At 53.2% G+C, this 15,053-nt stretch overlaps 1 protein-coding gene across 1 annotated transcript; it reads right to left on the bottom strand.

The window, feature by feature from the left end:
* Positions 1-656: 656 nt before the first annotated feature.
* HPCAL4 (hippocalcin like 4) lies at positions 657-9,719 on the bottom strand. Its single transcript, XM_047871534.1, has 4 exons — positions 9,594-9,719; positions 3,496-3,665; positions 3,015-3,230; positions 657-1,693 (listed from the first exon to the last, which is right to left on the bottom strand). Exons 2-4 carry the CDS (start codon positions 3,655-3,657, stop codon positions 1,496-1,498), a joined length of 576 nt encoding a protein of 191 aa, XP_047727490.1. The 5' UTR covers positions 3,658-3,665; positions 9,594-9,719; the 3' UTR covers positions 657-1,495.
* Positions 9,720-15,053: the final 5,334 nt, after the last annotated feature.

Here is a 15,053-nt window from a genome sequence, read left to right as displayed (position 1 = left end):
AGTGAAAGGCTGAAGGAGCAAGATTAATTTTCTGGCAGTCAAAGCATGCAGCTGTATAGCTCACGGATCCAAAATCAGAAAGCAGACATTGGAAAGCAAAGCCAGTGCACCTGGAAGATGATGAATTACCTGGCAGACTGAGGATCTGGGGTTAGAAAAAGCCTTTCAAATGGAGCACATCCCCAACACTTTTTAGGCATTTTGGTCCATAAGTATAGTCTGGCAACCTGAACAGTGGCCAGGTGGTCCTCTTCTTCTAGGTCCTTCTGTTTCTGTGGCAGTGAAAGAAAAAGCCCCTCTTTGAAACTAGACCAAATCCGGAAAGGAACTACCAACATGTGGAAGATACACTAGTCTCACTCTCAGCAAACCTGTCTTTTCTGTTTCTGAAGTCGGCATCCAACCAGAGCAAGCGCATAATAGAGAGTTGCTCACTGAATTGAAAATGGTCATTAAAAAGGAAGCAGCAGAAGCTGCTGACAGTGACACTTCAGGACTTGATCTGATAAGAAAAAGTGTTATTTGGTAAGTTTGCTGGTATTTTCCCTCTTTTTTCTCAGCTCTCCCTCCCCCCCCCTGCAAAATTAGCATTTTCTATATTCATTTAATCATTTTACAAGAAACCAAGTAATATAAAGTATGTTTTAATATCCTAAACTAATAAAATGACTTTAGCTCTTTCAAAGGGTTCTAAAAAAATAAGTATTACATAAATATCAGTGTTTCTTAAAACTTCCATTCACATGGTTCCTAGACTTCCAAACACTTTTTGTTTCATCTCTCTGCAGCTCTGGGTGGAGCTGAGCTGAAAGATTTCATAGTTCCTTTCGAACTAACTAGCCTTTCCATGCCCTCTGCTCAGCTGTGTGTGACGTTTCCATCTGAGACTCTGACCACTGCCTCACCCTCCTTTATGAGCTTCCAGAGGGCATGGAATGTGTTCTGTAAAATACCATAACCTTAGCACCTAGAGGTGCCTGGCATTGAACGGGTGCTCAATAAACGTTAGGTGAAGAAAGGATTGAATGAACGCTCCAAAGGCTGGGGCTGGAGGGGCCAGGTAGAGTCAAGGGGGCAGGGCAGAGACCACCTTTAAGGAATTTACATCCTCAGCAAAGGACAGGTCCACTTTGGCCCTTTAATTGGGATCTGTGGGACCACATCCTGTAAAGCATAATCCCAGGAAGAATAGGCTTTCAAAGCAGACCCACAGCCCCCCGTCCTCAACCCTGTCTCTTGGGGTAAAAGCCAACTCTCTATGCCCATGTTCAGGGCCATGACTGGGGGGTGGGGCTAGACCACAGAATACCTGAGGATCTGTCTCTTTTCCAGGGTGAGGTGGTCCCTCAAGGATCTTGACTGAGGGGAGCAAGGGCTTGGGCAGAGGGGTGGGTGAGCCAGAGAGTGAGGCTAGAGTACCCCTCCCCCTGAGAGGTCATCGGGTTGGGAGGTGGCCACGCTCCTCCTGGCCAGGGGCCCTGCCCCTCACCACCCTCTACTTCTGCATGTCGCACTGAAGCAGTAGCACAATGGATGGGTCACTCTTGGCAGCCTCCTTGAACTCCTCCAGTGTAATCTGGTCGTCCTTATCCTGGTCCATCTTCTTGAAGATCTTGTCCACACGCTGCTGGGGCGTGAGACCATCCTGGTTCATACGCATCATGATCACAGTGCCCACCATCTTGTAGATAGCCTGGCAGGGGTGGAGGGGAAAGAGGGGAACTGTGAACACCCACAGTGAACATAGACAATGGCGGTGGGGGGGGGGGGCAGTGCGGTGAATGAAGGAAGTCAGGGGTGGGCAGAGAGAACACTGGGAGATGGCAAGGATACTGGAAGGTGATGTATGGTCACTAAGACTGAATATTTAATGGTTATCTCATAACCAAAGATGTCTAAAACCCAAGTCTTCTCCTCCAACTTGCTCTCCCCCCAGCATTCCCTTTCTCATTAAAGAGCAAATTCATTCTTTTAGTTGTTCAGACCAAAAACCTTGACGTTCTTGACTCTCCCTCAAGTCCAATCCTTCAGCAAAACTCGTCAGCCCAGATTTTGCATTAGGTCCCATATCCAACCACTTGCACTGCTCCTGACTGGCCCGCAGTGGAAACCTCCTAACTGGTCTCCCTGCTTCTGCTGCCTTCCCATGCCCTTCGTCCATTCTCCACACGGAGAACAGAGAGCTCTAAATGGTTTCCCTCTTGCTCAGAATAAAGTTAAGTCTCTACCCCAGACTGTGAGACCGGGATCCTGGCTGCCTACCTGACCACTTCCACTCTCCCCTCTCTCACTTCTCTCGTACCACCCTGCTCTCCTGGCTACTCCTTGAACGCTGCAAACACGGTCTCACCTCAGAGTCTTTGCATTTACTGTTCCCTCTGCACAGAATACTCTCCCCCACCCCCAGATTAATCTACATGATTAACTCCCTCACCTTATTCAGGTTGCTTCTCACATTTCACCCTATACACACCTCCTCCATCGCGTTAGCTCCCCTTACTTTGTTTTTCTTATGTCCTAACATTTACTGCTTCACATGCACAGGGTTTTTTTCTTGTTGTTTCAAAATATTCTCACTGTAAGGAATGTCCCCCCCCCCCCCGCAAAAAGCAGTAACTTTGAACAGTGCCTGGCACATGGTAGCACTCAATACATACTTGTTGAAAAAATAATGAGTTAGAAACATAGGCTCTGAAGTCAGATTTCCTAGATTTGAATCATGAACCACTATTTGCTGTTTCCACATCTGTAAAATGGAGTTTCTGCCAGTACCTACTCCATAGGGTTATTGGATGAAGCACTTAGCATAAGGCCAGTCCTTACACTGCACGCCCAACCAATGCTAGTTAGCCACTGGGTCCTGGGAGGCGGGAGGCGGGGGCAGGTGGGGTGCAGCAGGGATGTTCCTGAGGCTCGACAGTAAGGTGACTGGAGATGGCTGGAGAGGACGTGCCCTGAAGCCAGGAGCGCGTCACCCCAGCACACCCTGGCCTCCCGGATCTGCCCCAGCGCACCTCGATGATCTCCAGCATCTCCAGGCGCGTGATGCGCCCGTCGCCGTCCAGGTCGTACATCTCAAAGGCCCAGTTGAGTTTCTGCTCAAAGCTGCCGCGGGAGGTGACGGAAAGGGCACAGATGAACTCCCGGAAATCGATGGTGCCGTCGCCGTTCTTGTCAAAGGTGCGGAATGCGTGCTGCGCAAACTTGGAGGCGTCGCCGTAGGGAAAGAACTGAGGCGCGGACGCGGGCAGTGGTGAAGCCGCAGTCTTGATGTCTCTGCCCGCCCGCGGCTGTCCGGCCCGCCCCCTGGGGTTGCCTAGCCCCGCCCCGGCCATCCGGCCCGCCCCCTGGGGTTGATTGGCCCCGCCCCTGGCCGTCAGCCCGCCTCCTAGGGTTGCCTAGCCCTGCCCCCGGCCATCCGGCCCGCCCCCTGGGGTTGATTGGCCCCGCCCCTGGCCGTCAGCCCGCCTCCTGGGATGGCCTGGCCCCGCCCACCTTGATGTAGAGCTGCTGGAATTCCTCCAGGTTGAGGATGCCGCTGGGGCAGTCCTTCAGGAAGCCTTTGTACCACTGCTTCAGCTCCTGCTCGCTGAATTCGGTGTTCTGAACCAGGTCCTCCAGCACCTCTGGGGCCAGTTTGCTGTTGGTCTTCCCCATGGCAGGGCCTAGAGGACAGGGGCTCCCTCAGTTTGGTTCAGGGCAAGGCCGCCTCACCAGCGGTCCCCAGGTCCCCATAGGACAGGTTCTCTTTCTCCAAAACAACCCCTCCCATAACAAGTCCCACATTCTCACAGCCAGGATTCCTCCTTCCACAGCAGGATGGGTCTCCTGCTCTCACCTCCACCCTCCACAGCCTCCCCCACTTCCTACAGCTAGGCTCTATCCTTCACACACTTTCCCACAGGACGCCCTGCCTCCCCCACCCCCTTCCCCTCATCATTCATTTTTCTCCCATAGCGGCCCCTCCCCCCTCCTGGCAGCAGGTTTTCCCTCCTGGCACCCAGGATCACCACCCCCAGGTCTCGGCTCCTGGCCTTCTGGCTGACTGGCGCTGATGCCACAGCCTGCATCCTCCCCTCTCCCGTTTACACCTGGCATAGCCCCCCACACCCCTAGAGTCTTAATCCCTTCTCCTTGCTATTTAGAGCTTTCCACGCTTGGCCCCTACCCGCCTCTGCAGGCTTTTTTCTGCTCAAGGACCTGAGGAAGGTTCCTCATATGTCCCGCCCCCGGCACCATCTCCCAAGTTCTTCCTCAAGGCTTTCTGGGCCACCCCAGCAGGAAGCTTGTCCCTCCCCTCCTCTGTACAAATAGAAGTCCTAGCTGATAGCATTGATGACCCTGACTAATCCTGTTTTTCATTAGTCACTCATTCCCTGAGCATTTATTGAGGCTGGCTGTGTTAGGTCCCATGCCAGTGATGGGGATAAAGTAGATACGGGCCAACCCTCAATAGCTCATAATTGGGCCAAAGAGGTAGCTGGCTGATTGTCAAGGGCCTTCAATCCATGCCAAGGAGTTTGGCCTTTACCCACAGGGATTTTAAAGCAAGGGCTGAGAAGATAGCATTCAGTCCATCAACACAGAATGCTTACAAATGGTAGGTCCTGAGCTAGGCGCTGGGATGAGAAAGTAGGAATGTGTTTTAGAATTTTTCCTTTGGCTACAGCGTGCAAGATGACCTGAGTGGGGGAAGGTACAGAGAAGAGAGGGGCCTGCTGCATGGTTCAGGTGAGAGATGGTGACACTGAGCAGAGGCCGCGGAGTGACATGGATGGACCGAGCCATGTTAGGAGGAGGCGCTGGCAGGACTCGGGTGACTGAATGTGGGGATGAGAGCAACACAGAAGTTGAGGCAGAGGCTCAGATTTGGGGCTGAATGAGTGGAGGTGGTGTTGCTGAGAAGCGGGTTTGGGGAGGATGAAGAGTCATTCCCCCACTGGAACAGGAGCCCCTCATGTAGCCTGTGACAGAGGAGTTTCTGCAGAGGGAGGTACAGGCCCTCCCCAGGATGTATCAGGAGTGAGGCCTTGACAGGCCCTGAAGGCCAGGTAGACATTCTTGGCTGACTTCCATGGGAGGAATATCCCTCCAGGAACTGTTTCCAGGACCTGGCCCTGGAGGTGAGTTTGACCTGCCTGGAGTCTCTTTGGGAAGGCACCAGACTCCGACCCCAGGGTAGCCTATCATGAAGATACTCTGGAAGAGGAAGTTGTCAGGCTAGCAGAAGAAATTCCTCTTCCATAGCCCTCTGCATGCCAGTGTGGCTTCTAATCCTTACTGCTAGGGGTGCCCTGAACAACCAGATCTGAGATTGGTCTGTTCCATGTCCCCTCCTTTGCTATGTGGCTTCAAGTTAGTTACAAGATATCTCTGGGCCGCACATGCCTCCAGTGTGCCATGAGAAAGATCAAGCAGGAGTGGGGGTAGCAACATCCTCCCCCGCCTACCACCCCCAGAGGATGAGGAATCCTCTATGCTCCCAGGAGAAGCCAGGGAGGGGGAGGCATGCCATCCTCAGGAACCCCGAACGTGGGGTCCAAAACAGCTGCACTGGGCACAAGGATGCCTCTGGAACACCTATGGGCAGAAGAAGGAGGCAACATCCCCTGCTGACCCCTCGCCAAGTCCAAAGCACACTGCAGGCTCAGGGTGTAGCCAAGCGATCTAGAGAACCCAGAGGGAGAGGTGTCCAATAGGGGAGGTGGAGCCTTTACCGCGTTCTTCTGGGGGATGTGCCTGAGCGTCTGTGTGAGGGGCTGGGTGTGGGCGGGAGCATGTCAGTGAATGAGACCGCAAATCTGTCAGAGCACACATGTCTGCGTGTGTGCGTCATGATGTCTGTGTGGCTCTGGCCTTCCGTCCCTTGACTCCTTCCTGCCTTGTGCTCCCTTCCCACAATTCTCTATCTCTTGGGGTCACACCTGTTCCCAGCCCCAATTTGGTCCCAGGCCCACTGAGGATTATGCCTCTTCCTTCATTTCTCTTCATTTCCTCTATTGTTCTTGGATTGCCAGTCAAAGCTGGCAGTCCCTTTAAGATATCGCCTTATTTGGGGGCGCCTGGGTGGTGCAGTCAGTTAAGCATCAGACTCTTGATCTCGGCTCAGGTCATGATCTCACAGTTTGTGAGTTCAAGCCCCGCTTCGGGCTCTGTGCTGAGGGTACAAAGCCTGCTTGGGATTCTGTCTCTCCTTCTCTCTGCCCCTCCTCTGCTTGTACTAGCGCTCTCTCTCTCTCTCTCTCTCTCTCTCTCTCTCTGTATCTCTCTCTCAAAATAAATAAATAAACCTGAAAAAAAAAGATATCCCTTATTTTAGTGAAAACTGGAACCCAGAGAAAGGAGACAACTGGCTCAGAGTTACACAGCAGGTCAGTGGAAGGGTCCAGGTGAACACCCAGGCTGAATCCATGCCACCTGCCTGGACTACTCTCTCCAATTTATGACTACTCTTGTCCAGTACAGACCTTCCCCACTCCTGCCTGCCTTCTGGGAAAACTTCAGCTCTGATCTCCCTCTTGGCCTCAGTGGGTCCATCTTACTGTGCTCCAGCCCACTGTATCTGACATCTAGGAAATATCCACCCCTCAGGGTGGCCCAACAGCTCCTCTGACTCCCCTCATCTACAACCAGACACCCTCAACCTGTGGCCATCTTCTCTCTCCATCGGCCCTTCCTTCCTTTCCTCCTCCATCCCAGAGTGGAAGTGCAATGTTAATTACCTTTACTTTCCCCTCTTCCTTTTCCCTAGGTCCAACTTGCAATCAAGCCCTGCTGTTCTTTCTTTTGATGCTCTCCTGGAAACTTCACCATGTCCTCTCTCCCCCTGCCCCCCATCATCAAGGCCAGGGGCACAGCTAAAGGGGCTGAGATCCAGCTGAAGCACTGCATGCGAAGCCATGCCCATGGGCTCAGCTGCCTCAGAGGAAGTGTCTTTCTTCTGATTTCTCCGTTCTGAGGCAGCTTCATCTCTGGTTTTGCCCATAAGTATATGATACAGGCTAGAGGTGGACATGCCCATGGGCCCCCTTGTACTCTAGAATCTTCTAGAATCTGGCATCAAGGTGCCCACCTGTCTAGCCTTACTTCCCACTGCTCCCCTCATAACTACATGCTTTTCAGTTAGTTTTCACACAGCCAGGACCTATTTCCCTATTGCATAGTGGCTTTCCCCTCCCCTAATATCCTTTCTTCCCCTCTGGGCTGATGCAGCTATCCTCAGCACTCAGGCCTGGCTGAAGCCTACTTCCCAGCCTGGACAGTGGACAGTCAGCAGCACGCACCCAGCCTTTGAGGGCTGTGGAACTGAGCTCCACAAGTGTGTGGACTCCAGAACTCTCTGACCCTCACCTTGTGCTCTAGAATTCCAGAATGGAACCTGATTTGGGAGAGATCTTCGTATTAAGCCCTGGCCCAAGCCAAAAAATATTCTTAAGTTTTTTGCTCAATGGCAAAGTATTTATCCCCCTCCACCATATAACCAAGTCCACTTTGGGGCAGATCGGAGAGTGAGAAAAACACTTTTCCCATCATTCCGAGTTCTGCCCTCTGGTAGCTGCCTCACACCAGTCCCGCTCTGCCCTCTGTGGCTGTGCAGAACCGCCGGCAGAGACCCAAAGGCCATGTCTGGCACAGAGTAGTTCAATGAATGCCCCTTGGTGGATTACACATGAGGGGCAGAAACCTCGTCTTCCTCCTTGGAATGGCGTCAGTCTCTTTTGTTTATCTGTGTTCTCCTGCCATGGCACCCACTTCAGAGACAGTGGAACCCAGACCCGGGGAAAGGAAGGGTTCACTGAAGGCCAACTACAGCCCACCAGTAGCAAGGCAAAGGCCCTGGGGGCATGTTCTTTTGGGACTGTGGCCCCGCTGAACATCTGCAGGCTCCCCTGCCTACCTCTTGAGGGTTGCCCTCCAGCTGTGAAGGAGCTGGCACTGCCCCGTACACAAAGCTGCTGCCCCTCTGTGCTCACAGGCTTCTTCCAGAGGGCAGAGCTCCAGGTTGTGGGCTTCAAATGGGGAAGTGGCAGTGAGGGTAGGAGGGATTGAGGGAGGCAATAATCCCACACCCTCACCCAGCTTCAAAGGAGCTGGTGCTGAGACGGTTGCCATGGTGACAACAGCTCCCTGGTCAGGAGATTTTTCTCCTTCCTCTCCTCCCTTTGCTCCTCTCCAAGCAGCTGCCATAGCGGCACGTCTTCTCCCTCTCCTCCTTAACGAGGGGCAGGGCATTACAAACAAAACGTGGGCCCTAGTGACCACCTCCACTTTGGAACTGTCCATGCCACGTGGGCTGGTGGTCTGGGAGGGGACTCCGGACAGCTGAGACCAGGCCTTGGCTTAGAGAGTGTGTGGGAGGGGGAGGCCTGAGTAAGAAGCAATGCCCCCTTGGTGAGGACTAACGCCCCCCCAGGCCTCCTCTCTGAAATGCCTAATGGCTCAGGGCAAGAGTGAAATGGTCCCATCTGCCCATAATTAGCCACAGAACCAGAACGTGTCAGGGTTGGAAGGCCGTTCAAGACCATCTCATCAAGTCCACCCTCTGTCCAGCCCCCTTCCCCATTTCAAGAAGGGTCAGAAAGGGAAGTAACTTGGTCAAAGGCAAACAGCAGGTGGGGCAAAGGGAAGATTTAACCCAGCTCTTCTGCCCTCCAGATTCAGGCCACCTTAGGGAAAGGAGTGACACAGGCCACATGGAGCTTTGGCAGATCCTTGTGGGGCAGCAGGAAGATAGGAGAGAGAGCGACTGAGTGCAAGAAGGCCAGAAAGGATCCAAATTAGAGATGTTTGAGAGGCAGGACTCAGCACCTGTGAAGGGTGAGGGGAAAGGAGAAGGCTGGGACCTTGACAGCAGTGACAGTCAGGTATGGGTAGCCTGCTGGGGGTGGTGCCCCTGGCTCATCCTCCAGCCAGGATGAAAGAGGCCAAACATGGGACCACTGCCAAGCCCTGGGACCATGGGAGGTGGCAGTGCTGTTGAGGAAGTGTGAGAAGAACTGGGGGGTGGGGGGGGGGAGGTGTTCTTCCCTCCCCCAGGTATGCTGTGAGGTCTATCACCTTGAGGGGTGGGAGATGGGGACAGTCTGAGGGGACAACGTGAGGTGGGAGTAGGCTCTCCATGGAGGTGGGGGCTGTCTTTGGGGACAGGGACCTTGTGATGTGAAGTGCAGAGCTAGCTGCTGGTGGGGCCGGGTGGCATGGGTGGGGGCTATCTGTGGAGGTGGGAGGTTGCCATGGTGCTGGGCAACTAACTACCCATAGGCAAAGGGGAAGGGTGATTACTGCCTCCTCGAGCACCAGCAACACCACACCCCCAGCGTGGGTGGGTGTGGGTGTGGGTGTGCGGTGTGTGTGTTGGGGGCCAGAGCAGTGGGTGTTCTTACCTGAGCTGGGAGTAAGAAGGCGGCTCTGCCTCCTTCCCTGGGACCCATGGGGCCTGGATTAGGGTGGGAGTCCCTGCCCGGGGGCAGATGCTGCCGCCTATGGAGGAACCAGGGGTCAAGGAGATGAATGAGGGGAACAGGAGAGGAGAATGGGAATGGAGAGTGGAGGGGGAGGGGACAAGGGCCTCTGCCCGGCCCCGCCCGCGTTACCTGAGGCCGCTCGCCGGGTCGCTGGATGGCTCTGAGCCTCGGCGGGCCGCGGGGACCGAGACTGGCTCGCGGGCTGGAGGCCAGGCTCTCCGAGGTCTGCACCGGAGCCGCCTCCCAGCTCTTGTATCACTATGTCTCTCGGAGGCGACACGATTTGCATAAGCCCCGCCTCATCCCGGGCAGATCGGGCGTTGATTGGCTCCGCTGGGGCGGAGTGGCAGGCGGGGTTTCAGGTGGGGACTGGATGGCCAGTGAGGCCCGGCTGCCGGAGCGCGCCCCGCCCGCCCGCGCTGACCTTCTCGTAGTCGCGAGGAAGGGGGAAGGGCTGTGCCCCCGACTGTACCCCGCCCTAGGGTTCAGACTCCGGGCCTCAGTCTGCGGCCAAAGGTGATGATTGAAGTGGATTCGCGCAAACAACCGCACGGTTGCTGTGGAAACGGGAGAGCCACAGCCGAGTCTCTAAGCCTTCCCTTCCAGGGCCCCAGCCGGGGGTGGGGATGGAAGAGGGGATGAGTCACAAGATGCGACCCCCTCCAAGTCCCACCCGAAATTGGAGGAGGGCGACGGGGAGCTGCAGAGAAGCTGACTGGTGGAGGGAAGAGCTGGGGTGGTCGCCCGCCCACGCCTTCGCTTCGCCCCCTCAACACACGCCCTGCGCTGCCGGCGGGGCACTGAGAGGAGGGTGGGCGGGCGCGGAGAACGCAGCGCCGATGGCAAAGCGCCCAACCTCTATCTGGACCCACGCTAGTCCTGGGCTCCCTACAGCCCCTAATTCCGATCCTCTCCAGACAGGCCTTCCTTGTTGCTCACGGACCCCCAAGAGGCCTCTCGGGATCTCCCCCAGAAGGTCCCCCTGCCTACCCCATGCACCTTCCAGTCTCCACCCTCCCATCTTCCCGTCCCGCAGACGGAGCCGGTCCCCAGCCGCCGCCAGTCTCCCAGTCTCCGGCCTCGGATGTTGACACAAACCCGAGGTGGTTTACACTGAGTGAGTCTGGAAGGTTTCAGGGCCCCGGGAACACCTCTTCCCCGCACTTAGGGGTCTCCCCAAAGCCCGGACGGGCTGCCCTGGCTGCCCTGGCAGCTGAAAGCTCCCCACCCAAGGGGGTGGGAAGGAAGCTTTTTATTCCAAACTGGGAGGGCGCTGGCCGGGAGGGGAGCAGGTATCTCTCCCGCTGGGCCACGTGCGGAGGAGGGACTTCTAGGCATCTGTCAGAAATGGGGCGGGGCGTCTGGAGATTGGCCGAATGGGAGCGGGGATGCTGAAGAGCAGCGGGGGAGGGGGGGAAGAGGTGAGGCTTCTGCCGAAAGAGCAAAAGTTGAGGTGCGCCGGCTATAGGGGATGAGGACAGGCCAGCCAAGAATGGAGGCGAGGCTTCAACGACTGGTCCCCAAAATTCCCGGGCCAAGCTCCCGGCGGAAGGAACCCATGGACGTCTCTTTGTGGGAACCCGACCCATTCCTGTGGAACCCCCGTTTTGCTGTCCCTTTCTTACGGCTGCGGACTGTCTTCTCTCTGGGGCCCTAACAGGATGACAGCACTACCTGGGCCTCCAGTTAGCTGGCACATCCCTGGCCCCTTGATTGATGATTCACAGGGACAGGTGTTTGAAAGTCCTGACACTATCACTTCCTGAGCACCTTCACCTGCCCTGGGGACACGGAGACAGGCAAGAACTCATCCCTGCTCACAGATAACCATAATCCAAAGCATGAGGAAGTGGGAAGCAGCAGCATGGGTTGCTGGAAGTGGTATCTGAAACTCTAAAATGGGGCCCTACCTTTGCCAATGATGCTACGTATTACCAAAGTCAAGACCATTCTCTCTCTGGGCTTCCCAGTCTACGGGGAAGTTGTGAGAGCTGGTGCCAGAGGTCCAGGGGAGCAGGGGAAGAATTTCAAGTAGAAGAGTGAAGACAGACTGTTTGCAACCCTGGACAGAATTGTGTGGGCATGACTCTGTTTCACTACACTTGTGAGCTCCTTAACAACAACTAACATATACTGATGAGAGCTTACTTTGTGCTAGGCATTGGCACTATGTAAATATGATGTACATTTTGTATCCTAACACTTTATATGTATTACCTAATTTGTTCCTCACAAGAACTCTATGAGGCAGGTACTATTATGACTCCACGTAACAGATGAGGAAATTGAGGCTCAGAGCCCTTAAGTGACTAGCCCAAGCTCACAAAGCTAGTAAAGCTGCAGGGCTGGGATTTGAACCCAAGCAGGCTGGCTCCAGAATACACTCTTAGACAGAAAAAATACTGCCTCTCTTTAAGATCTTTCAAGTCCTTAATGGCAGGGACCTTGGATTGGAATATTCTTTATCTGATCCTCCAAGGCATGAGAAAGGCAAACAAAGCCCAGCCTCCTGGGAGCAGCTTCTGGAACTCTGAAGTGGTTGAGACATAGGGTTCCAAGCTCTCCTGGACTGCAAGAGGGCCAGAATGTGGCTGCACCTGACTCCCCCATCCCCCACCCTGGAATCAGCATGGGATCCAGGAATCCCAGGTAAGCGGAGAAAGGAAGGCAAAGGCAGTCGGTGAAACAGGATATACTGGTCCTTCTCTGGCTGTTTAAACCAGGCAGGACCACTCATGCAGCCTCGCCCATGAATCATCCCGGGCCCTGTGACTGTTCCTGACCTGCCGGTCATAACCCATCTTCCCCTGCTTATAACACTTGAGATCCTGATCTTGATCCTGTCTCTGCCTTTAGGTTTGGTGTTTAAAACAATAATGGTGGCTGTTACCGAGTTGCTTCTCTATGTATTAAATTCCCTGCCAAGTCCTTTATCTGCATCATCTCACATAATCCCACGGATGACCCCTGACATTAAAGATATCTAACAATCCATTCAAACATGAGCATCACCAATCAAAGTGGATGCTGACCTTAGTGCTAGACCAAAGACTTAGTAGGTCTTCGTTCTGCCAAGAGTTAACACTTTAGTTATTGGATCAAGGGGAATAGTCAGGAGAGAAGCTTAGGGATGGGGGGGGGAGGGGCGGGTGGTGGCGCCCAAGGCCTAAGATTACCTATTTACCAATCAATTTGGAAGTATTTTGGTGTTTTAACAACCAGTTCAGCTGTACCAGGCATGGGGACTGAACTTCAGCCCTAGCATACTTTATTTCATGGCAGTAGATGGAGGCTCAGAGAGCTTAGACAATTTGCCCATTGTAACACAGCTCATTAGTGACAGAGAGGACTCCAATCTAGGTCTGACTCCAGAACCCACACTCTTAGTACTGACTGACCTGTGTTCCTAGGAATAGAGAGCTGGGGTTTCCACTTTCTGCAGCTAAAGGCTGAACCAGGGGAATGTGGTTTAACTTCTGGGACTTTGTTGTGGCCTTACTATTCTCAGGCTTGGAGCCTTGGCAACACCTGTTCCATGTTGTTGAAAAGAGCAGGCCGTGCCCCTGCAGAGTGAGGAGGGCAGGCTGTATGGGACAGCGTGCATGTGTGGGAGACCCCAAGAGCGGACACAGAGGGAAACCTCAGTAGGGTTTTGATGAGGACAGAGGTCTGCAGGCAGCGGACACTTCAATTTGCTTCACCAGAGTGCTAGCATTCCTCACATCAGGTACCGACATCAACAAGGATGCCTTTATGATGGATAACACCTTCCTCACTCCCTGGGTTTCCTCAGAGTTGGCTCCTGCAGTCTGGTGACAGCTAGAATTCCCCTGGGTCTTAGATATTTCAGTTTTTTTTGTGGCTGGGAGAGAGTGAGATCACCAGCTTTGGGCTCCTTCCTCTCCCTTATTGGCTAAGCGGGACATTTTTTTTTTTCTTTTCCAAAATAGAAATCTATTATCTTTTTTCTTTTCCTGTTAATACATGATGGCTAAACAAATGATACAGAGAGTGGAAATTCCTGCCCCCCCCCCCCACCGGATTCCTCCCTTGAGCATTTCCATGCAGGGGACCTTGCGTTTTTGTCTGCCCTTCATTCCCCTTCTTCTGGAGAAGCCCTATAGCATAGTGGGTTAGATGTGCAGACTCTGGAGCCAGGCTTTCCAGGTTTTCATCCCAGCTCTATCACTCACCAGCTGTGTGACCACAGGCAAATTACTTAGCCTCTCTGTGTGTCAATTTCCTTATCTGTAAAAAAGGGATAATAATAACAGTACCTATGTCAAAGGGCTACTCAGTATTAAAATGAGTTAGTATATGCAAAGTGCTTAGAACAGATTTTGCTTTGGGGAATTACACAGCCCATATTGTGTACAGTCTTGGTGGAATTATCAATCCGAGTGCCCTGCCTTCCTGTGGACAGCATTGGGCATGAGACCCCAGTAGGGTTAAATGGCTACCCCCACCCCCCACCCTGCCCAAGCGAATCTGAATCTTGAGTAAAGTGACTCAAGGACACTAGATGGCTACCGTTGGTTTATGCCAGGGCAGTGCTCTGATGACTGTCCACTCATTCCTGCTATCTGAATCCTCGGGAGTGACTCTAGTACACGTCCACATACAAGACCTACTTTGGCTTTTCCTTTGGTTCTATGAACCACCTACATCCCTCCCCAAAATTTCTTTTCTTTTCTTTTCTTTTTTCTTTTCTTCTTTCTTTCTTTCTTTCTTTCTTTCTTTCTTTCTTTCTTTCTTTCATTATCTAGAGGATATTTCTACTTGCCTGCAGAAAACATGAGCTTGGCATATTTCTCTCTGTTACGACTCTTGCTTGCAAGTGACACAGAACAAAATTCACAATGGATTAAGCAAAAAGAACTGTAGTAAGAGAAAACCCAGGAGGAGATTGGACTTTGGGGATGGCTTGATTCAGGGGTTTATACAGTGTGATTAATATCCGACCCCTTTCCAGGGCTTGGCTTTGCTCTCCCATGTTGACTTCATTCTTGAGATCCACATAAAGGCAAGATATCTGCCAACATCTCTGGGCCAACACACTCTCAGGTTGGAGTGCCACAGAAAAAAAGAGAGCTTCTCTTCCCCCAGTGCAGGTAGCCAGCATTCTGGGATGGTTTTCGCTGGCCTGGTTTGGGATCCATGCTAAGCTCAGAACAGTCACTGAAAACAGGGGATACAGTGCACTGATTGGCCAAGGCTGAGTCACTTGCTTACCCCTAGATAAGGTCAACTCCTCCCAAAGGGTGTGTACCCAGAGTAGGGAAAGGTGGGTGTTCTTACCAAGGACAGCAGAAATTGCCAAATTATAAAAAACACATCCAAGCTCTACTATCAGGGTACTGACAGGAAACAGATGGCGGCACTCAAAGAGATGACTGAAGATAGGTCAGTGAGGGAACTATTTGCACAGATATGGGCAGGGTTGAGAGAAATCAACAAGGTATTATCCAACACTGGGGCTAGCACCCTTGGAGAGCCATTACCACCTCCAGACCCCAAGGGGCAAGGAGAGGGAGCAGAGCTGTTGTTGTAGAAGGGAGTCTTCAAGGGAAGCTATGGTCTTTGGTAAGG

Source organism: Prionailurus viverrinus, chromosome C1, assembly GCF_022837055.1.
Source record: "Prionailurus viverrinus isolate Anna chromosome C1, UM_Priviv_1.0, whole genome shotgun sequence".
Classification (NCBI taxonomy): domain Eukaryota; kingdom Metazoa; phylum Chordata; class Mammalia; order Carnivora; family Felidae; genus Prionailurus; species Prionailurus viverrinus.
This window is presented reverse-complemented; position numbering and strand designations above follow the sequence as displayed.